At 42.9% G+C, this 23,675-nt stretch overlaps 1 protein-coding gene across 5 annotated transcripts in view; it reads left to right on the forward strand.

Moving 5' to 3' along the window:
* The first annotated feature begins 7,609 nt into the window (after window positions 1-7,609).
* The window catches only part of CYP2R1 (cytochrome P450 family 2 subfamily R member 1), a 51,981-nt gene continuing 35,915 nt past the window's right edge, over window positions 7,610-23,675 (forward strand). For 2 of the 5 annotated variants that reach the window (XR_012159336.1, XM_073347445.1), the window contains exon 1: window positions 7,610-7,846. Coding sequence is in view for 2 of the 5 variants with exons in the window: in XM_073347445.1 (XP_073203546.1) it covers window positions 7,631-7,846 (216 nt within the window). In the remaining 3 variants the exon portion in view is untranslated. Of the gene's footprint in view, window positions 7,847-12,560; window positions 12,640-23,675 lie in introns of those variants that run through there. The other 3 variants (XM_073347447.1, XM_073347449.1, XM_073347446.1) reach the window with 3 other exon arrangements.

Consider the following 23,675-nt stretch of genomic DNA (forward strand, 5'->3'; position numbering starts at 1 on the left):
AATCTATAATAGTCTTCCTAGCTGTTTCTGTCACCCAGAGAAAGGAAGCAAAGGGGTACACAGGGCTTGCAAACCTCCTCCCCCTGGGGAAAAAATACAGAGATAGAGATCAGGAAGAAAAGGGAGGTTCGCATAGGGCTTTCCATTGATAAAAGGGGACTTTACCCATCACAATGACTAACAGGGCAGGTCTGGTGACTAACAGCACTGACGTAACTCAAATGGGTTATATAGTTGTGGCAAGAGGATGGTATAATGGGCAATGAATGTTTGGTACTGTTTTTTTATGACAAACTATGAACTTTCTATGGCTTGTATGTCTCAGAAGACCATGACATCATGAACTGAAATTGGGTCCGTATTTGTTTATAGTCATCAGGTAATTGGTTCATCTCTCCCTTAATACAACTCCTTCACTCCAAAGAAAATACATCTGCAGATTATCGAATGGTAATCTAAATTTAAGAAATAAGGTGTGTATATGTTTATATGTGTATGAGTCACATTAAGATATGATCGTGCTTTGGATGTATTGTTAGGCTTAAGGCTGAAGGCAAAGTGCTGGAAATACACAGTAAGTGATTATATTCCAGGAGGACACACACCATCGGGTGTTGTAATGTGGTGATCAGATAGCTCTTCGTAAATATTACAAAACAAATTATAAGGCTGAATATCTTTTATTCTTCAAACCTAAATAAAAATGATTCTGATATTAAAACAATGTAAATGAATGGCACGCTGTTTTTAAAAACAAAAACAAGTACTCTTGTCTAGCATATTATCATCACCATACATTTTTTAAACTGAATGTTTTTAAAATATAACTTTCTTTTCACTGGCTTGCATTTTTTCACAATGGAAAGAAGCTAGCCAGTTTCACTTCAATTTCCCATGCAAACACAAAGCTACAATAAGCTGGTTGCAAGCATTAGAGTAATTTTTTTGTGGGTTTTTTTTTTGTTTTGTTTAAAAGACTGTTTACATTGGATTATTTTTAACTTAATGGAAACATTTCCTTTGGTCTTGGGTTTTGTAAAAGCTTGTTTTTATAAAATCTAAATTTGAGAACAAATTTAACTTAACACATTCTTTTAAGAAATATAAAAATTTTAAAAGTAGGGGGTCAGATTCTAGTCTGCACTGAGATCTGGTTAGCACAGGAGACAGGGACAAACTGTCAGGGAGGCATTTATGGTTCCCTGATTCTCAGCCCTCCACAGTTCCAGTCCCATCCCTACTGTTGGTTTGAGCAAGCCCTAGGCCCTAACTCATGTCAGCTGGCAATGGGCCCCATCAGGATCTCCTGTCAGCTGTAAATTACCAAATCCATGGCATGCCCTCCTCTGTCCCAAGCCATACCTCTGAGATAGAGAGGGAGAGTGACATAGGAGGTGGTTATACTGGCCCTATACCAGCTGAGGGCTCACCCAACAAGGCGAATGCTCAGCTCACCAAATATGGCTAGTATATGGCCCCTTTACACCTCTGGAGCAGCATAAAGGGGACAGATTGATGAGAGAAAATCTGGTCCAGAAACTTTACCTTAATTTAAATTCAGTAGATATCTTTAATTTTACACATTCTGCATTTGAGATAGGGGGTGAATATCCTTCTCCATTTCTATTTGAAAAGTTAGATCAGAATGGACAATTAATCTTGTTATGCATATGCATGCACGCACACACACACAGAGGACTTGATTGCTTGCACGAGTGAGAGTCACATGATTGTGCCCTATACACTAATGGAATGTCAGCAAAAGTCAGGTGGAGAAACTACAGACTAGGTCTTCAGTTTCAGCCAAGGTATGCTCAGCTGAAGAAGGAAGAGGCTACACAACCTTTCTGCCTTCCCACTCCCAGCAATCAGCAGGAGCTGATTTGGTACTGATAGCCCAATAGGAGCCATTCAATTGACCCAGGATCACAAGAGCACAAGATGCTCAGACCACACCCACTTACATCCTTACCTGCTCTGATATGCCCTCTACACTGGGTGGACTGGGAGCAGTTAGCCAGCCCCAGTTGGCTTTTTAAGACTGCTTTTCATCTCAATTGTGTTGCCAGAGTGTTGCAAAAGAGACAATGCAGGGCTAAAAACCTAGTCTAGTCTTTTCCATCAAGCTTCCATAGAAGATCTCTTTCCTTGTACAGTATTTCTGATAAAGAGTAAGTCAAGGTGAGGGCTACACATCTGGAACAAAAGTATTAGTAAGTATTGTACTCATTTGACTGGAGTGTTGGAAACTCTCATGATTTAATTGCAACTCTTGTGATATTTGCTGTTTTACTTAACCCCCCTCTGGTGGAAACAAGTGACTCCTTGAAAATCTCATTTTTTAAAGTAAATTTCTAACTCTCATGGTTGAAGAGGAAAGCTTCAAAATGTAATCCAAGTGTACCCTGAAGGCTCAAAAGCAAACAAAAAGATCCCAAAATTGAGTATTTTAAAAAAATCTCAATTAATTTTTAAGCCAATCTCATAATTTTGGGGGCCTGATGCATGATTTTTTAACATTTAGGGTTGGCAATACTGTGGCTGAGAAAGTGCAAATTTTCAGCTTCTGAATAACAAGCTGGCAAGAGAAAGTATGAGATACTACTTTTTCCTGTTTAACATATCTACAAAGTACCATAGCTCTTGCAGGTTTAGCTAGCCAGAGACTGTAATTTAGAAACTGGTAATTATTGTGTTTTTATGGGTGTGTTAAGAAAGTGTTATTTAACTCCCATAGATAAAATCTTGTGTTTGCCAACAGATTTATTAAATGAGTTTCTCATATTTCATTTTGCTGAGTAATTAGCATGTGTATCTCATGCACAGTTTCTACAGATCTCTCTCTTTCAAAGGAAAAGGAATGAGGAAAATTTTTTCTAACATTATTTTTCTAGGATATAAAAATGTTTTCTTGTAGAGTATGCTATTTATAAATTATGGTATGAATGGACTAGACAAGAGCACTAGTATATATCATTCGGGAAACAATCCTGGAGTTTCAGGGAGAAAACTCTAACCTGTTATAACTTTTCCAACTTATTTGTGTGGTGAGAAGTGTGAAATCACCAAATATTGTAGAGAAAATTCAGGAAAGTACTTGTGAGCACTGGCACTATATACTTAATGTTTATTTTTGTCCACCCAAAGATTCAAGTTAATAAAAGAAATTCCATCTCTGTGCATGGAGGTTCAGTACAAACTACTCTGGAATTTCCATGTAGGGAAATGGCCTGAATTCAATTTTGGGATAGCTGCAGAAGATACTTAAGCAATGAAAGACAAGGCAGTTTGTAGTTTTCACATGAGTTAGTAAGACAAAGTAACAGCCGTGTTAGTCTGTATTCGCAAAAAGAAAAGGAGTACTTGTGGCACCTTAGAGACTAACCAACTTATTTGAGCATAAGCTTTCGTGAGCTACAGCTCACTTCATCGGATGCATACTGTGGAAACGCTTCCTCAGCTCTCGTCCCCTAACGCCCCTACTCTACTTGCGCTATATTGATGACATCTACATCATCTGGACCCATGGAAAAGAAGCCCTTGAGGAATTCCACCATGATTTCAACAATTCCCATCCCACCATCAACCTCAGCCTGGTCCAGTCCACACAAGAGATCCACTTCCTGGACACTACAGTGCTCATAAACGATAGTCACATAAACACCACCCTATACCGGAAACCTACTGACCGCTATTCCTACCGACATGCCTCCAGCTTTCACCCTGACCACACCACACGATCCATCGTCTACAGCCAAGCTCTGCGATACAACCGCATTTGCTCCAACCCCTCAGACAGAGACAAACACCTACAAGATCTCTGTCAAGCATTCTTACAACTACAATCCCCACCTGCGGAAGTGAAGAAACAGATTGATAGAGCCAGAAGAGTTCCCAGAAGTCACCTACTACAGGACAGGCCTAACAAAGAAAATAACAGAACGCCACTAGCCGTCACCTTCAGCCCCCAACTAAAACCCCTCCAACGCATTATTAAGGATCTACAACCTATCCTGAAGGATGACCCAACACTCTCACAAATCTTGGGAGACAGGCCAGTCCTTGCCTACAGGCAGCCCCCCAACCTGAAGCAAAAACTCACCAGCAACCACATACCACACAACAGAACCACTAACCCAGGAACCTATCCTTGCAACAAAGCCTGTTGCCAACTGTGCCCACATATCTATTCAGGGGACACCATCACAGGGCCTAATAAGATCAGCCACACTATCAGAGGCTCGTTCACCTGCACATCCACCAATGTGATATATGCCATCATGTGCCAGCAATGCCCCTCTGCCATGTACATTGGTCAAACTGGACAGTCTCTACGTAAAAGAATAAATGGACACAAATCAGATGTCAAGAATTATAACATTCATAAACCAGTCGGAGAACACTTCAATCTCTCTGGTCACACGATTACAGACATGAAAGTTGCTATATTACAACAAAAAAACTTCAAATCCAGACTCCAGCAAGAAACTGTTGAATTGGAATTCATTTGCAAATTGGATACAATTAACTTAGGCTTGAATAGAGACTGGGAGTGGCTAAGTCATTATGCAAGGTAACCTATTTCCCCTTGTTTTTTCCTACCCCCTTCCCCCAACGTTCTTGTTAAACCCTGGATTTGTGCTGGAAATGGCCCACCTTGATTATCATACACATTGTAAGGAGAGTGATCACTTTAGATAAGCTATTACCAGCAGGAGAGTGGGGTGGGAGGAGGTATTTGTTCATGCTTTGTGTGTATATAAAAAGATCTTCTACACTTTCCACAGTATGAATCCGATGAAGTGAGCTGTAGCTCACGAAAGCTTATGCTCAAATAAATTGGTTAGTCTCTAAGGTGCCACAAGTACTTCTTTTCTTTTTAAGACAAAGTAAAGACTATGGGAGATCCTAGGGTTTACCTTGTCCTGCTAACTCATATGAAAACGACAAACTAACTTGTTTTCAACAGGATTTTTGTTCATGTTAATTAACTCAAAACAACTAACTAGAGTTATGAACGTATCTCTTTTCCCTAGTGAAAACAAGATCTATGTGTATAGTTCTTTACCATATTTTTATTTCAGTTTGTGGAATTTTGATTTCATATTTACTTCTTGCCTCCACTTTAATACTTGCCTCTTCCTGCTACCCTACGAAAATGAATTTAAAATAACCCTTCTGCATATTGCAAATAGTTTGGCTGATAAAAAGTGGAAAATATGTGAAATCCCTGGAAAGCTCTGCCAGCTGAATTCAGTGTTATTGAGTAGCACAAGCAGCGTTGTTGACTTTTTTGAAAATGTAACGCAATTAAGACTGGAGTCTTTGCAGACAGCCTAGAGCTACAATAAGGTAAGGGTTTCTGGAATACACGGTGAGTAATTTCTTTGATCCTTTACTACCCTAGTAAATCATTTATTGGAAGGAGTCACCTAGGCCTTAAAACAGCATACTGGTTATGCTCTTCAAATTTGTACATATGCTCTACTGATTATAAATTTCCGAGATGATCATATGGCCATATCATATCACTGTATGATTACTTACTGAAAAAAGATTACATCTTTTTAATACCTTTCTCACCTTCTATCCTGCAAAAGCTATCATCAGCACAGAGGATCAAAGCTGACAAACTGAAATTATCGTGCAATGTTGGGAGTAGATGGCACAACCCTAAGCAACAATCTGCTTAGCTCTCTCAAAGAAAGTGCTGCTGAATACAGTCTAACCAGTGTTTGGGACACTCCCAGTTTCTCCCAAACACTTCAGTCACTGTAATGTCTTTGCTAAAGAATGTAAAATGGAGTGCTTTTATTAAATTTTGATTTGCAATTCACATTTCAAAGACACAATGGTGGAGCGGCCAGAAGAGAGGTTATGGAGGGGAAAGTAGAACAGGAATGGTACAGTGTTTTGGCCTGTCTGTGTATGCTTTTTTTATAACCTCCCATCCAGATTTAAAATAAAAAGCTAGTGTAAAAAACTAAAACCTTGAGTTTATTGTCAGTCAGCCTCATCCTTGGAATACACTTGTTTTTGATCTCCTTTTCTCTCACTTCCCCCTCCCAATTTAATCACCTTTCATTGGAAATATATTCAAACCCCTCAATCATGGGCAGGTATAATATAATTTGGTGCCACAGGACAGCAATTCAAACAGTTTGCATTTTCTCTCTCACAGGAGCACGCTTGGACTGTAGCAAAATAAAATTGAAAAACTTTCCAAAGTTAAAGATCCCTTTGTTAATTAATGACTTAAATAATAAATGGCTTCCTGCCTCAAACATGTTCATAACATTTTACTCAGAACAGTCATCTTTTTGATTTTTAGACGGAAAAGTCAATCACTTGGCATACCCTTCCCTCCAAACCAATAAAACAATCACATATGGTAGACTATTCTAAAGCTCCGATGTGATTTAGGAGCCTAGGTCTTCTTGAAATTCAATAGGATTTAATCTCCTAACTCACTTAATTACTTCTGAAATGTTTCCACATAGCCTGGTTTGAAAACTTCTGCTCAGAAGGTCTTCCCAGGGCCCCCTTTATGGAGTTACTGTCTGGTGCTGAAGGTTGGCATGCCATTTGACTTCAGCAGAAGATTCTTTCCGTCTAGGGGAAGCATATTCCTAAAGCACTGCATCTTAGCCTGCTCATACAACTTAGTAAGAAACAGATGGCCCAAAAAGCTCCCCAAAGCAGTTACGAACCACACCCGGACAGCTTGCCTGCCGCTTTCAAGCTGCCTCCCTCCCACCCTCTCTTCCTAGTGAGGTGCTTTATTTCTGTATGCTCCTCACTACCATTTGCAGGGGATAGGGAGGGCTGGTCACTAATTCGTGCCCATCTGGGACTTTCTCTGAGGAAGCTGCACATGTTGCACCACAGGCCTGTTTGTAACCTGCAGCGACCTTTATTGCAAGCACAGGTAAGAGCCCTTGTTGAAACAACCCGTAAGGGCCTTGTCAACTAATCTCCCCAGTCATGCTACTAGAAAAGGAGGACTTGTGGCACCTTAGAGACTAACCAACTTATTTGAGCATAAGCTTTCCTGAGCTACAGCTCACTGGTTAGTCTCTAAGGTGCCACAAGTCCTCCTTTTCTTTTTGCCAATACAGACTAACACGGCTGCTACTCTGAAACCAGTCATGCTACTGCGAGACTGGAGGTTGGGGCCCTTGGGTGAAGTAGGGGTTCACAGCTGGCATGGGGAAGAGAGGGGGGCAACTCTCCAGCACATATTTCTGCTGCCAGCTGCAGGAGGGTCAGTTATGTAACCAGCCTGCCTCGGTTCGCCGCTGGCTGAGTGAAACCGGGCAGAACGGGGTTACACGCGGAGTGGGCACTGGGGAGGGGAGGGAGGAGTAATGGCCACTCGCTGAGGAGCCGCAACCGTCCCCTCCAACGGCCGAAATCCCAACGGCCCCACCTGAGAACTTGAGAGGGGGGAGGAGAGGCCGGGAAAGAGCCGACCGCCGGACTGACTCCGCCAATCACATTTGGAGTCTCTTGACTCGCCCGGCCGCCGGCCAATCAGGGCGGTCGAGGGAAGGCAGAGGCCACGTGGCTGTGTGAAGGGGCGGGAGAAGGGGAGTCGGGCGCTGGCGGAGGGCAGCGGCGGAGAGGGGGAATGTGGTCCCGGGGTCAGGTGCTCGCGGCGGTGGGCACTGCCGCGCTCCTGCTCCTCCTCCTCCTCTCGCTGCTGGTGAGGCAGCTGCTCAAGCAGAGGCGGCCGCCCGGTTTCCCGCCGGGGCCCCGGGGGCTGCCCCTCATCGGCAACATCTACTCGCTGGCCGCGGACCAACCGCATGTCTATATGAAGAGGCAGAGCCAAGTCCATGGCCAGGTATTTCAGCATCTCCTTGCCGACTACCAGCCTGGGGAGTGCAGGGGGGAGGGGCAGCAGGGACGATCCCCCACGCCCCAGCCAAGTGCTAGGTGCATTGAGCGGTGCACAAGACGCCACTAGTCACCGTGCAGGACGCCCCATCCCAGGGGCACATCCCTGGTGCCACTAGTCACCGTGCAGGACTCCCCGTCCCAGAGGTAGGTCCATGGCGCTGCTAGTCACCGTGCAGGATGTGCCAGCCCTGGGAGCTGCCATTGCGCTGCTATTCACAGTGCAGGATGCTCTGGCGCAGGGGCACATCTGTGGCACCCCACGAAGGACGCTCCTCCAGTGGGTGTCCAGACATGCACTCTTTGTGACACACAATGGCACTCTGGAAGGTGTCAAGAGCACCACTGTTCAGAGTGCAGGATCAGGAGTGGCCCTAGCTTTTTTGCCAGGCAGGGTGGAAAATGGTAGTGACCAAGTCACAAAAGAAACAAACCCAGCGCCAGCCAATCAGCAGAGGATGGGGGAAAGGCAAGCCAATTAATAGAAATGAAAAAATTTGAGCAGTACAGTGCCAGCTTGAAGTTGGCACCCAGAGTGACCCATTCCTAGAACCTGTGCAGGACATCCCTCCTGGAGATGTTGAGAGTACCACTATTCATGGCTTAGGATGCCCCATTGAGGGGACAGGGTAACTATTGAGGTAACAGTGCCACTATTCAGGTTGTAGAATGCCCTCCTCCCCTGCCTCCCAAGGTATGTCAAGAAAGCCACTATTCCAGGGTCAGGACTCTCCTTTAGTGGTGACAGCACCAGTATTCACAGTGCAGAACACACACAGGGGCTGTCGAAAATGCCACTGTTCACAATTCACAAAAAATTAAACAATAAATCACCAGGACCAGATGGTGTTCACTCAAGAGTTCAAATATGAAATTGTAGAACTACTAACTGTGGCACGTAGCCTATCATTTAAATCAGCTTCTGTTCTCGATAACTGGAGGATAGCTAACGTGACACCAATTGTTAAAAAAGGCTCCAGAAACTATCCTGGCAATTACAGGCCAATAAGCCTAATGTCAGTACCAGCCAAATTGGTTGAAACTGTAGTAAAGAACAGCATTATCAGACACATAGACAAACACAATCTGTTGGGGAGGAGTCAACACAGCTTTTGTAAAGAGAAATCATGCCTCACTGATCTATTAGGATTCTCTGAGAGGGTCGACAAGCATGTGGACAAGGATGATCCAGGGGATATAGTGTACTTGGACTTTCAGAAAGCCTTTTTGACTAGGTCCCTCAGCAAAGGCTCTTAAACAAAGTAAGTAGTCACGAGATAAGAGGGAATGTTCTCTGATAGATCTGTAACTGATTAAAAGACAGAAAATAAAGAGTAGGAATAATTGGTCAGTTTTCAGAATGCAGAGAGGTAAATAGCGGTGTCCCCCAGGGATCTGTCCTGGGTCCAGTACTATTCAACGTATTCAGAAATGACCTGGAAAAATGGGTAATGTGAAGTGGCAAAGTTTGCAGAAGATACAAAATTACTCAAGATAGTTAAGTCCAAAGCAGACTGCGAAGAGTTACAGAAGGATCTCACAAAACTAGGTGACTGGGCAAAAAAATGGCATATGAAATTCAATGTTGATAAATGCAAAGTCATGCACATTGGAAAACATAATCCCAACTGTACATACAAAATGATTAGAGCTAATTTATCTGTTACCACTCAAGAAAGATCTGGGAGTCATTGTGAATAGTTCTCTGAAAACATCTGCTCAATGTGCAACAGCCATCAAAAAAGCTAACAATGTTAGGAACCATTAGGAAAGGGATAGATAACGAGACAGAAAATATCAGAATGCCACTGTGTAAATCCATGGTATGCCCATACCTTGCATATTGTGTACAGTTCTGGTCACCCCATCTCATAAAAGAAATACACTGCACCCTCGCTAGAACTTGGGGTTTGGGATCCATGCGCAGTACAGCGTTAACGCGGGGACCGCGTTACCATGGATCCCAATTTAAATTTGGGGTTCATCGCCACGCTTGCACTACATGTGAATCCGCACTATAGCGATGTGCGCTCAAGCAAGGGTCCGCTGTATTAGAATTGGAAAAGGTACAGAGAAGGGCTACATTACTACGTGTATGGAACAGCTTTTGTATGAGGAGAGATTAAAAAGACTGGGACTTGCAGCTTGGAAAAAGAGATGACTAAGAGTGGATATGATAGAGGTCTATAAAATCGTGACTGATGTGGAGAAAGTAAGTGTTATTTACTCTTTCACATAACACAAACTAGGGGTCACCCAATGAAATTAACAGCAGGTTTAAAACAAACAAATTACTTCTTCACATAATGCACAGTCCACCTGTGGAACTTGTTGCCAGGGGATGTTAGGAAGGCCAAAACTATTTACGGGTTCAAAAAGAACTAGATAAGTTCATGGAGAATAGGTCCATCAATGGCTATTAGCCAAGATGGTCAGGGGTGTCCCTAGCCTCTGATTGCCAGAAGCTGAGAGTGGATGATGGGATGGATCACTTGTTGATTGCCTGTTCTGTTCATTCCCTCTGAAGCATCTGGCATTGGCTACTGTCAGGAGACAGGGTCTTTGGCTAGATGGACCATTGGTCTGATGCAGTACGGTCATTCTTATGTTAATGCACAGATGTCCCTATTCATGGCACAGGATACCTATCCAAGTTGTGTCAAGAGCACTGCTATTTATCATATAGGATGTCTTTCCCCAGGTTGTCAAGACCACTGCTATTCATGGTGCAGAACGCCCCTGGGGAGAGTCACAAGCCTCTATAGCAGAGTCACAAGTCTATCCCTGGGGTAGGGAGTGTTGAGGTTACCACTATTCACAGCAAAGTAATCAACTTTGCGGTATGTAGGTACCACTGTTACTTATGGCACAGCAAACTTTTTCTATCTCTGGCATTAATACTGTAATCAAACACAGGGCAGCACGCCTTGCTGGGGGCCATCCAGTTCAACAACAAACATGACGTAGCCTGGCTCATGGCTGGGCACTGAAACCACTGCTAAACATGATGCGTACACCACAGTATAGAGTATTGAGACCACGCACCATATTACATGTAACTAAGATGTTTTGATACATGGAATAGAATACCTAAGTGGAGTATGTGGAGACATCCATTATTCACAAGATGGTGCAGCATAACTTTACACAGGACACAGCATGCACTGATGCAAGTGTGAAGACCTTGGCAAAAAATAAGCATAAGGTGACCACGTAGCTCACCATGTAGCTTTAAAACCTTTGCTAAATCTTTTGACACAGTATCAAGACCGTTTCAATATATGTATTCCAGTGAAGTACCATATACCTCTCACCTGTAACTTTGAAACTTTTGCCAGTTATATCATGTGACACCATCTCTCTCGATCTGCAATTTTGAGAACTTTGTATGGTTGCCCCTCCCCTAATCTAGGAATTCCCAAAATAATCGACTATCATGTTATTGAAGGAGATGATTTATTTGCTTACTTAGGCAAATCAAGTCCATTCATATTTTAAAAATTAAGATGAAAAATTACAGAGCAGATAAAGTGAGTCATACATTTATACATATCTTTATATATAATTATTTAAGTAAGGTTATAGTGGGTATTAGCAATGACTTTCCCTCACTACCCCACCATTCCCTTGCCCTGTAACCATGTGACTCTTGTTTTTAAATATGTAATGTATTTCCTGGATGTACTTAACCCTTCCATGTATTTTCTGTGGATCATGTTATTGTTTGCTAAAAATATCGTGATATCTGCCTTACTGTGCAGCTTTGAGACATTTAACAACATCATCAAGACTATTGAATTTACAGGAAAATACTGACTAAAATGAAGGTCACCATCTACCACTGAGACAAGGGGTGCTGGAACAATTTTTATAGTGAGGGTGCTGAGAGCCATTAAACCAAACTGTAAACCCTGTATATAATGGAAACCACTTCAAGCCAGGGGGTGCAGGAGCACCCCCAGTTCCAGCACCTATGACTAAGACACAAGTAATCTTGTTAAGCAGAAAACTAGTTACATATATTACATACATTGGACTTTATTGCACACTTCCAGTGGAAAACTAGTAGGAGAGGATTAAAGAGGGTGAAACCTAAAGATCTCTCCTGAATTGTTCTGTCAGAGGGAAGTCTCTCTCTCATGCTCTGCCAATCATCTGTGTCCTCAGTAGCTCCCTTGTGACAGGGTATACCAAGCATTTGCCAACCACTGCTGGAGGGCCCTCCATCTTTGCACACTGTGCTCTAAGAAGGTGTCCTACTGGAGGGGAAAACAGCAAGTTCAGACCTATAGAGATACCTAGAGAGGCTTCCCATAATCCGCTACAGGCAGAACCAGCGGAAGTTGGTCTTCTGGCACTTAGAAAGGCCGGGGGCAGGCGGAGGCCAATTGGAGCTCTGTGGGCCAGATAAAAAGGGCTGTCTTTGTTTGGGAAGGAAGTCTTTCCCTGCTGTAAACCCAATAACTGGCTCAGTCAGGGGCCTAACCTTGACAACACTGGCCTTGGATTTCTGTAAGAGACTAGTGATTATATTAAGAACTTTAATGCCCAGATGGCTATTCTGAGTTGAGATTTAATTCCTTTCTGTTAACCCTGGAAGGGGTCTGGACTGAGAGCTGGCCTGACCAGAGGGCTAGGACACAGACGCAGCAGACCAATGCGGAACCAGGACTCAGGGCATGTGCCAGAGAGGAAGAGTCCCTGAAATTCTGCATCCTGACATGGAGGGGCATTTTTGTGGTGAGTGCACATTATAATGCATGAAACCAGAAGCAGTGATGGTCCTCAAAGGGGACAATGGAAGATTTGTTAAGGCTTTTTACTTGACAACAGCAAGCGCATGCTGAGGCTCAGTGGCTGTTCCTGGAGGGGCAACAAGAAGCCCAATGGGCAGTCTTGAGCAACATCAACTATAGCAACAACAGCAACAGAGAGTTTCAGGAATCAGTTCTCCAGCGGATAGCCAGCCTAGCCCTGTCTGGAGCAGTATCACTAAGGCCTGGCCTGACCTTGCCAAGTTGGGGCCAGATGATGACCCAAAGGCATACCTGGCCATATTTGAGTGGGTAGCCCAATGGGCTAAGAGTTCTGGGGTGCTTGGCTTTTGCCTTTGTTGTCTGGGGAAGACCAGTCCACCTGCCAGGTCCTCGACAATGAGGCAGCTAAAGACTATGACACCATAATGACTGTCATCAGATGGGTGTATCCCAAAAGACATAACACTGATTCTGGACAGAACCTTTTTCTCTTGCATCATGATCCCACATTATGGCCCAGTGCCTGAGGGATTGGGCTATCCAGTGGCTCCGTCCAGAGACCTGCATTGCACTAGACATTATAGACTCAGCAGTTGTTGAGCAATAACTGACAGTTCTGCCAACTGCAATTCAGACCTGAGTTCACTGGCAAAACCCCAGCTCAATAGCAGTTGCTATCCAGATCACTGCAGATTATCTGGCTAAAGGTTGGCCCAGTAAAACTAATCACTCCAGGCCAGATGGCCCACAGACACAGCCCTAAGATGAGAAAGGCAGTGTGGAGCCCCCAGCAGACTTCAGGAGCAAGTGGAGGCCAGCTAATGGATTCCACAAGGCAACCCAAATTGTTGCAACAAGGGATGTTGACCACATCTCTAGGAGAGGACTACTCAGAGTTGCAATCAAAATCTGGTAATGCAGGCTTTCCTGGCAATCACATTGATTGTGTTTGTTGCGGAAAGCCAGGACCTATCACTCATTCGTGTCCCCTGATGGAATGTGACCTCATGGGCTCTAGAATCGTAGAACTTTGTGGCAGCTCTGATCAAGCAATTGACAAGCATACATAGTCGCAGTACAACTTGGCAGGCAAACAGCATTGGGCTTAATGGACCCAGGGTTTTCCAAGTCTTTAGTCTTGGAAACCCTGTGTGACCCAGAGTTCTCTGATATGAAGATTCGGCGCAGGTTATCTGCGTACATGAGGATATTTGGCTCCTGTGGGGACAAGCTTCTGTCAACCTGCTCGTTGCTTGTGACACTTTATACACTACATCAAGGGGGTTTTTGTCCTTTGAATTATTGTATGACTGACAGTCCCGGGGAATTCTAGTTATCCTTAGAGAAGCTTGGAAAGAATAGCTATCCCACTCCCAAAATGTACTACATGATGTCATGAGGATGTGAGAATGGCTGGGTCTCAAGAGACAATTTGCTCAAGAAAATCTACTGTGAGCCCAGCAAACCCAGGTCTGACTCTACAGTAAAGGTGCTTGAGAGGGTTTATTAGCCCAGGGATCTAGTACTAGTCCCCAATTTGGAAATTAAACTTTTGGTCAAATGGCATGGTCCATACCAGGTCATCTGGCGAGTTGGCAAGGGGGACTATGAGATCAGATTTATCATGTTAATCCGTTAAAACCATGGTGAGCCCAAGAAAACCTATGTATAGATCCCAGGGATCTCCCTGTTCTCCTGTACCACAGGTACAGGCTGCAGTGGGCCCCTTTGATATATCAGTAGCAGCAGATCTTGCCTCACATTTATTCCGGATAGCCAAGAACCTCTTGGAGGACTATTCACTGTTTTCCTCCCTGCCAGGCACTTCCTGGCACACCAAATTCTGACAATCCAAGGGACAAAGCCTGAACATAAACCCATCAAATCTCTAAGAAGCTTCATGGAGTGGTGTAGTGGGAGGTACAGTTAATGCTGGAACTCAGAGTCACTGAGAAGTCCCTGGTGCAGTCCTGTGGTGCTAGTACCTAAGCCAGACAACACTATTTGGTCCTGCACAGATTTCTGTATTCTATCCTAGTTTGATACTTATCCGGTGCCCCAGGTAGATGAGCTCCTTGATCATTTAGGGAAGGTAAGGTATATTATAACCCTATGCTTGACAAAAGGATATTGGCAAATACCTCTTACACTAGATTTGAGGGAAAAAGCAGTGTTTGCCATGCCTTTGAGGCTTTTTCAGTTCACCACCATGTCCTTTGGTTTGCATGGGGCCCCAGCCACACATGGACCATGTGGTTTGCCACCAGTTTGCAGCAGTATACCTTGGCAATGTGGTTGTTTTCAGCACAGACTGATGGTCACACTTGGTCCATGTAGCATCTGTACTAGTCGCTGGGGGAGGCTGGACTCACAGCAAACCCCCAAAATACAAATTTGGCATGCAAGAAACTAAATATCTTGTATAGCTAATGAGAAATGGCTGAACCCATTCCCTTGAGAACAAGATAGAAGCCTTGAAGAAAACCCTGGTCCCCAAGAACAAGAAGCAAGTGTGGGGGTTACTAGGACAGACATGTTATTCACATTGCTTCATTCCACAATTTGCCACCCTAGCAACATCTTTGACTTAACTTACAAAGGCATCCACACCAGTGGTACAGAGGACAAGAGATTGTGAGGAAGTCTTTGAAAAGATAAAGGACATTTTATGGAGGCAACCTATTCTCCAGTACCCAGACTTCTGGCTACCATTTATTCTTCAAACAGATGTGTCAGAAGTTGGCCTAGTAGTAGTATTAGCATACAACTCCCCAAAAGTGTGTCGCAGGGTACACTCACCACTAGTGTCACCTCCACCGGTCGCTCTGGGAATAGCTCTCAACTGGCGTTGCACTCTCCTCTGCCCGTATCTCTCTCATCATCCTCTCATCCTTCTTGCTCCAGGAACTGCAGCCTCCTTTTTGTGACTCAGCCCTCCAGCCAGGTCACTCCATGGTTCCCCGTTCTGGGAGGTGTAACAAAGTCTTTCCAGAACAAATCATCCCAGGCAGTCCACTGTCCTCTGCACGTTCAGTGCCACGTCACCAATGGCTGGTCGGGGAACCCGGGCTCAGGAATACATATGGTGACTATGTTCCCTTAAAGTGGATGCAAGCGATGAAAGACACCAGTCCACACATCGCAAGATGGTACCTGGCGCTACAGCCCTGTGCATTCCAAATATGCCACCGTCAGGAATACAACATGGAAATACAGATTTCTTTTCACAAGAAGGAACAGGAGATAAGACCTATGGATCCATGTGGGATGAGGTGTACCAAGCATTCGTCGCCCCATGTTGAAGCCCCCAAAGCCTTGGCACACCCCACCATGAGAAGATGTCCCGCTGGAAGGGAAGAGCAGTGAGTTCATACCTCTCGGAGATGACTAAAGAAATCTCTCATGATAGCTGCAGCAGAACCAGTGAGAGTTGCTCTTCCGGCATCTAGAAGGGGCTGAGTGGGCTAGATGAAAAGGGTGGGCTTCTACTAGGGGCCATTTCTGGGTGAAGCCAGGATAGGGAAGGAAGACTCTCCCTGCTGTAACCCAAGTAACCTAACCTTGACAGCACTGGCCTTGGATCTCTATGAAGGACTAGTGTTTATATTATGGACTTAAATGCCTAGGTGTCTATTTTGAGTTGAGATTTTCTGTTATCCCTGGAAGTGGTCTGGACTGAGAGCTAGGCTGGCTGGAGGAACCAGGACTCAGGGGGGTACTGGAGAGGATGAGTCCCTGCAATGCAGTGTCCAGACACAGGTGAGGGGAGTGTTCTGGTGGTGAGGACACACTATAACATCCCTAATTCCCTGACAATATTATTATTTATTATTTGTGTTATCATAGTGCCTAGAATCCCTAGTCATGGACCAGGATCCCATCGTACTAGGTGCTGTACAAACACAGAACAAAAAGACAATCTCCTGCCCCAAGGAGCTTACAATCTGTGCATAACACAAGAGACAACAGATAGAAATATAGACAGAGGGGAGTACAAGTAAACAATGTCAGCATAATGGGCACTGACAGCATTGTCATATATTTTGTAGGCATCATAGCAAAGGAGAGGCTGAGGAGGGATTTGAAGGTGGGTAACGAGGTTGTTTTGTGGATGTGTATGGGGAGCCCTCACAAGCATCTGGGGTAGCATGAAAGAATGTGAAAAGGTTTGTTTTTTTTTTAATTTAGGAAGTGGGCAGTGGAGGCTGGCATTGTGGGTCGAATGGAGGCAAGTACTGACCGCTCAATAGTGAATGAGAGCTATGAGATAGGTATTTAGGAAATTGAGGGAATTGGTCGGTAAGATCCCATTGGATGCAACTCTAAGAGGAAAAACAGTTTGAGAAAGTTGGCAGTTTTTGAAAGAGACTGTCCTGGAGATCTTTAATGATCTGACACTCAAAAAAAAAGAGTCCTACAAAAAGTGGAAACTAGGTCCAATTACAAAGGATGAATATAAACAAACAACACAAGCATGTAGGGACAAAATTAGAAAGGACAGGGCACAAAATGAGATTAAACTAGCTGGAGACATAAAGGGTAACAAGAAAACATTGTACAAATACATTAGAAGCAAGAGGAAGACCAAGGACAGGGTAGGCCCATTATTCAGTGAGGGGGAAAGACAATAACAGAAAAATGTGGAAATGGTAAAAGTGCTAAATGGCTGTTCCAGTTTTCACCAAAAAGATTAGTAGCGATTGGATGTCTAGTGAACACCAATGAAAATGAGGAGGTAGGATCTGAGGCTAAAATAGGGAAAGAGTGAGTTAAAAATTACTTAGACAAATTCTAGTTGGCAGGTCCTGATGAAATACATCCTAGAATACTCAAGGAGCTGACTGAGGAGATATCTGAGCCGCTAGTGATTATCTTCGAAAACTCATGGAGGACTGAAGAGATTTCAGAAGACTGGAAGAGGGCAAATATAGTGCCAATCTATAAAAAGGGGAATAAGGACAACCCGGGGAATAACATACCAGTCAGTTTAACTTCAGTACCTGGAACGATAATGGAGCACATAATCAAGCAATCAATTTGCAACACCTAGAAGATAATAGATTGACAGCGTAACAAGCCTTGTGGATGAGGGGAAGCGGTAGATGTGGTGTATCTTGACTTTACTGGTACTGTCTTGCATGACCTTCTCATAAACAAGCTAGGGAAATGTAGCCCAGATGGAGCTACTATAAGGTGGGTGCATAACTGGTTGGAAAACCATTCCCAGAGAGTAGTTATCAGTGGTTCACAGTTAAGCTGGAAGGGCATACTGAGTGGGATCCCGCAGGGATCGGTCCTGGGTCTGGTTCTGTCCAATATCTTCTTAAGTGATTTAGATAATGGCATAGAAATATACTTACAAAGTATGAGGACAGTACCAAGCTGGGAGTTGTTACAAGTGCTCTGGAGGATAGGATTAAAATTAAAAATAATCTGAACAAACTGGAGAAATGGTCTGATGTAAATAGGATGAAATTCAGTAAGGACAAATGCAAAGTACTCCACTTAAGAAAGAACAATCAATTGCACACATACAAAATGGGAAATTACGGCCTAGGAAAGAGTACTGTGGAAAGGGATCTGGGGGTCATAGTGGACCACAAGCTAAATGTGAGTCAACTGTGTAACACTGTTGCACAAACAGTGCCCATCATTCTGGGATGTATTAGCAGCAGTGTTGTTAAGAAAGACATGAGAAATAGTTGTTCCGCTCTACTTCGCACTGATAAGGCCTCAGCTGGAGTATTGTGTCCAGTTCTGTGCACATTTCAGAAAAGAGGTGGACAAATTGGAGTATGTCTAGAGGAGAGCAACAACAATGATTAAAGGTCTAGAAAACATGACCTATGAGGAAAGATTGAAAAAATTGGGTTTCTTTAGTCTGGAGAAGACAGAGGGGGACATAACAGTTTTCAAGTACATAAAAGGTTGTTACAAGGAGGAGAGTGAAAAATTGTTCTTGTTAATTTCTGAGGATAGTACAAGAAGCAATGGGCTTTAATTGCAGCAAGGGAAGTTTAGGTTGGATATTAGGAAAAACTTTATAACTGTCAGGGTAGTTAAGCACTGGAACAAATTGCTTAGGGAGGTTGTGGAATCTCCATCATTGGATGTTAAGAACAGGTTAGACAAATACCTGTCAGGAGTGGTCTAGTTATTTCTTAGTCCTGCCCTGAGTGCAAGGAACTGGACTAGATGACCTGTTGAGGTCCCTTCCAGTCCTACACTTCTGTGATTCTATGGTGGGAATTGACCGTGAAGGGCCTTGAAAGTGAGTACAAGCAGTTTATGTTTGATACAAGCAGTTTATGTTTGAAGGGGGAGCCAGTGAAAGGATTCAATGGGTGGGGTGACTTGGCTGAAGTAACAGGTTAGGAAAATGATTTCAGCATTCTGAATGGATATGAGCAGGGCAAAATTGCATTTGCCCAGGCCAGAGAGAAGGATGTTGCCGTAATTGACACCCGAGATGATGAGCATACATGGCTGCAGGTGTGGTGTGTGGATACTCTTTAAAGAGGGAGCCCCATGGCATGGTGTGCAGAAAGTTAATTCAGCTGGGATGACCTATCTGTTGGCCTGCTCACACCCTCAGCGTCCCACTCACTGATCCCCAGACTTAGTAGTGGGGAGAAGGGAGGAGATGTTGCCCCAGAGATAGCTAAGCCACCTTTTCATATGCACAAGTTATAGGGGCACAACAGAGTATATTCTTATTTAAGAGAAGCACATTATAACAAATAGCAGCACTTGAACAGAGTGTCAGTTTCACTGAAGGCATTTTGTTCTAAAACAGTCTTCCATTTGATTGTTTTGGGGTGTTTTTTTCCCCCAACAATGCTTTCTGAACATTCAGATGTGTAGTATCTTAAAAATACATTACACTGAAGCAGACAGTCTGTTAGTTTAATGACATTAAAGCTTTATTTTAATTTTCTCAGTATGTTATTTTAAAAATGTTTAAATGCTAGTAATAAAAGTCTTTTTAACTTTGCATGCTCTGTTGGTATGCTGGCCAATAGAGCACTGGCTGTGGAAACTCTTGCTTAAATAGTAAGAAAGTTGGGTTTCAGAAGCCAGTAACTGTGGACCACAGAATTGGCCCTGGCAAGTTCACCAGGAACTGGGAAGTGTGCAAAGATTTATTTAGTAGTACAAACTTAACTGGAGCTTGACTTTGACACTGAGCACATGTAATTCTCAGATTCAGTCCTTGAGTAGTGATTGCTCTGGACCAGTTACTGAACTCAAAGATGAATAGAAACTTTGGTTTGTCATATGGTTTATTGGTTAGGAGAAATCAGAACTTTTCAATTATATAAAAATAAGGTAAAAGTAATTATATTTTTCAGTTTTGTGTACTCTCTAGCATTTTATGCCTGTGGGGATAAAGGACATATGTTCCAGTTTCATCAATCTTGTATTTTCTCACTTGGCAAATGTTGATTGTCTTGCATTTTTTTAAAAACTGAAATTAATATTTCTTTTTTGGTAACACAGGTGAGGTACTAATAGAGATTGAGATGTCAGCAGAAATAGTGCTGGAACAAATTGATAATTTAAAAAGCGGTAAGTCCCTAGGCCCAGAGGTTATACATCCAAGAGGTCTGAAGGGACTTAAGAATGAAGTGGTCCAGCTGCTAGCAAAAATATGCAACCTGTCATTAAAAACAGCTAATGTATCAGAGGACTAGAGGGTAGCAAATATTCCACCTATATTTAGAACATAAGAATGGCCCTACTGGGTCAGACCAGAGGTCCATGTACCCAGTATACTGTCTTCTGACAGTGGCCAGTGCCAGGTGTCCCAGAGGGAATGAACAAAACAGGTAATCATCAAGTGATCCGTCCCCAGTCGCTCATTCCCAGCTTCTGGCAAACAGAGGCTAGGGACACCATTCCTGCCCATCCTGGCTAATAGCCATTGATGGACCTATCCTCCATGAATTTATCTAGTTCTTTTGAACCCTGTTATGCTCTTGGCCTTCACATCCTCTGGCAAGGAGTTCCGCAGGTTGACTGTGCATTGTGTGAAGAAATGCTTCCTTTCATTTGTTTTAAATCTGCTGCTTATTAATTTCATTTGGTGACCCCTAGGTCTTGTGTTATAAGAAGTAGTAAACAACACTTCCTTATCTACTTTCTCTACACCAGTCATGATTTTATAGACTTTAATCATATCTCCCCTTAGTCATCTCTTTTCTAAGCTGAAAAGTCCCAGTCTTATTAATCTCTCCTCATACGGTAACCATTCCATATCCCTAATCATTTTTGTTTCCCTTTTCTGAACCTTTCCCAATTCCAGTATATCTTTTTTGAGATGGGGCGACAACATCTGCACACAGTATTCAAGATGTGGGCGTACCATGGATTTATATAGGGGCAACATGATATTTTCTGTCCTATTATCTATCCCTTTCTTAATTATTCCCAGCATTCTGTTTGCTTTTTTGACTGCTGCTGCACATTGAGTGGATCTTTTAAGAGAACTGCCCACAAGGACTCCAAGATCTTTCCTGAATGGTAACAGCTAATTTAGACCCCATCATTTTACATGTATAGTTGGGATTATGCTTTCCAATGTGCATTACTTTAGCACATGAAACTCAATGCTGATAAATGCATTTTGTTGCCCAGTCACCCAATTTTGAGAGATCCTTTTGTAGCTCTTCGCAGTCTGCCTGGGTCTTAACTATATTTAGTAATTTTGTATCATCTGCAAATTTTGCCACCTCACTGTTTACCCCTTTTTTCCAGATCATTTATGAATATGTTGAATAGGACTGGTCCCAGAACAGACTCCTGTGGGATACCACTATTTACCTCTCTCCATTCTGAAAACTGACCATTTATACCTACTCTTTGTTTCCTATCTTTTAACCAGTTACCAATCTATGAGAGCGCCTTCCCTCTTATCCTGTGGCAGCTTACTTTGCATAGGAGCCTTTGGTGAGGGACCTTGTAAAAAGCTTTCTGAAAATCTAAGTACACTGTATCCACTGGATCCCCTTGGCCTACATGCGTGTTGACCCCCACAAAGAATTCAAGTAGATTGGGGAGGCATGATTTCCCTTTACTAAAACCATGTTGACTCTTTCTCAACAAATTATGTTCATCTGTATGTCTTTATTGTTCTTTATTGTAGTTCTTTATTATAGTTTCAACCAGTTTGCCCGGTACTGAAGTTAGGTTTACAGGCCTGTAATTGCCGGGATCACATCTGGAGCCCTTTTTAAAAATTGGCATCATATTAGCTATCCTTCAGTCATCTGGTAGAGAAGCTGATTTAAGTGATAGGTTACAGACTACAGTTAGTAGTTCTGTAATTTCACATTTGAGTTCCTTCAGAACTCTTGGGTGAATACCATCTGGTCCTGGTGACTTACTGCTGTTTAATTTATCAATTTGTTCCAAAACTTCCTCTAATGATACCTGAATCTGGGACAGTTCCTCAGATCTGTCACCTAAAAAGAATGGCTCAGGTTTGGGAATCTCCCTCACATCCTCAGCCATGAAGACCGATGCGAAGAATTCATTTAGTTTCTCTGCAATGGCCTTATTGTTCTTGAGTGCTCCTTTAGCACCTCGATTGTCCAGTAGCAGCCTCACTGGTTGTTTAGCAGGCTTCCTGCTTCTGATGTATTTAAAAATTCTTTTGCTGTTACTTTTTGAGTCTTTGGCTAACTGTTTCTCAAATTCTTTTTTGACTTTCCTAATTGTATTTTTACACTTTATTTGCCAGTGTTTATGCTCGTTTCTATTTTCCTCCCTAGAATTTAACTTCCACTTTTTAAAGGATGTCTTTTTGCCTCTCACTGCTTCTTTTACTTTGTTGTTTAGCCACGGTGGCTCTTTTTTGGGTCTCTTACTATGTTTTTTAATTTGGGGAATATATTTAAGTTGAGCTTCTATTATGGTGTCTTTAAAAAGTTTCCACTCAACTTACAGAGATTTCACTTTTGGCATTGTACCCTTTAATTTCTGTTTAACTAACCACCTCATTTTTGTGTAGTTCCCCTTTCTGTAATTAAATGCTACAGTGTTGGGCTACTGTGGTGTTTTTCCTGCCACATGGATATTAAATTTAATTATATTATGGTCACTATTACCAATCGGTCCAACTATATTCACCTCTTGGACCAGATCCTGTGCTCCACTTAGAACTAAATCAAGAATTGCCTCTCCTCTGGAGGGTCCCAGGACCAGCTGCTCCAAGAAACAGTCATGAAAGGTGTCAAGAATCTTTATCTCTGCATCCCGTCCTAAGGTGACATGTACCCAGTCAATATGGGGATAATTGAAATCCCCCATTAGTATTATTGAGTTTTTTATTTTAATAGCCTCTCTAATCTCCCTGAGCATTTCACAGTCACTATCACGATCCTGGTCAGGTGGTTGGTAATATATCCCTATGGCTATATTCTTATTATTAGAACATGGAATTTCCATCTGTAGAGATTCTATGGTACAGTTTGATTCATTTATGGTTTTTACTTCATTTGATTTTACGCTTTCTTTCACATATAATGCCACTCCCTCTCCAGCACAACCTGTTATGTCCTTCCGATATATTTTGTACGTTGGTATTACTGTATCCCACTGATTATCCTCATTCCACCAAGTTTCTGTGATGCCTGTTATATTAATATCCTCATTTAATACAAGGCACTCTAGTTCACCATTTTATTATTTAGACTTCTAGCATTGGTATATAAGCACTTTAAGAACTTGTCTCCTTTTAGCTGTCTGCCATTACACAATGTAATTGAATGGGTCTCTTTTTTATTTGACTGTTTCTGATCAGACCCTACCTGGTTTTTATCATTTTCCATCCTCTGGTCCTCACTAGGGCACAGAGATTCTCTATTAATAGATCCTCCCCTAAGGGATGTTCAAATCATGTGCTCCTCCACACCTCTCAGCTTAACCCCAGTCCTTAGTTTAAAAACTGCTCTACGACCTTTTTAATGTTAAGTGCCCGCAATCTGGTTCCATTTTGGTTTAGGTGGAGCCCATCCT

The sequence above is a fragment of the Lepidochelys kempii genome, chromosome 6 (assembly GCF_965140265.1).
Source record: "Lepidochelys kempii isolate rLepKem1 chromosome 6, rLepKem1.hap2, whole genome shotgun sequence".
NCBI classification, from domain to species: domain Eukaryota; kingdom Metazoa; phylum Chordata; order Testudines; family Cheloniidae; genus Lepidochelys; species Lepidochelys kempii.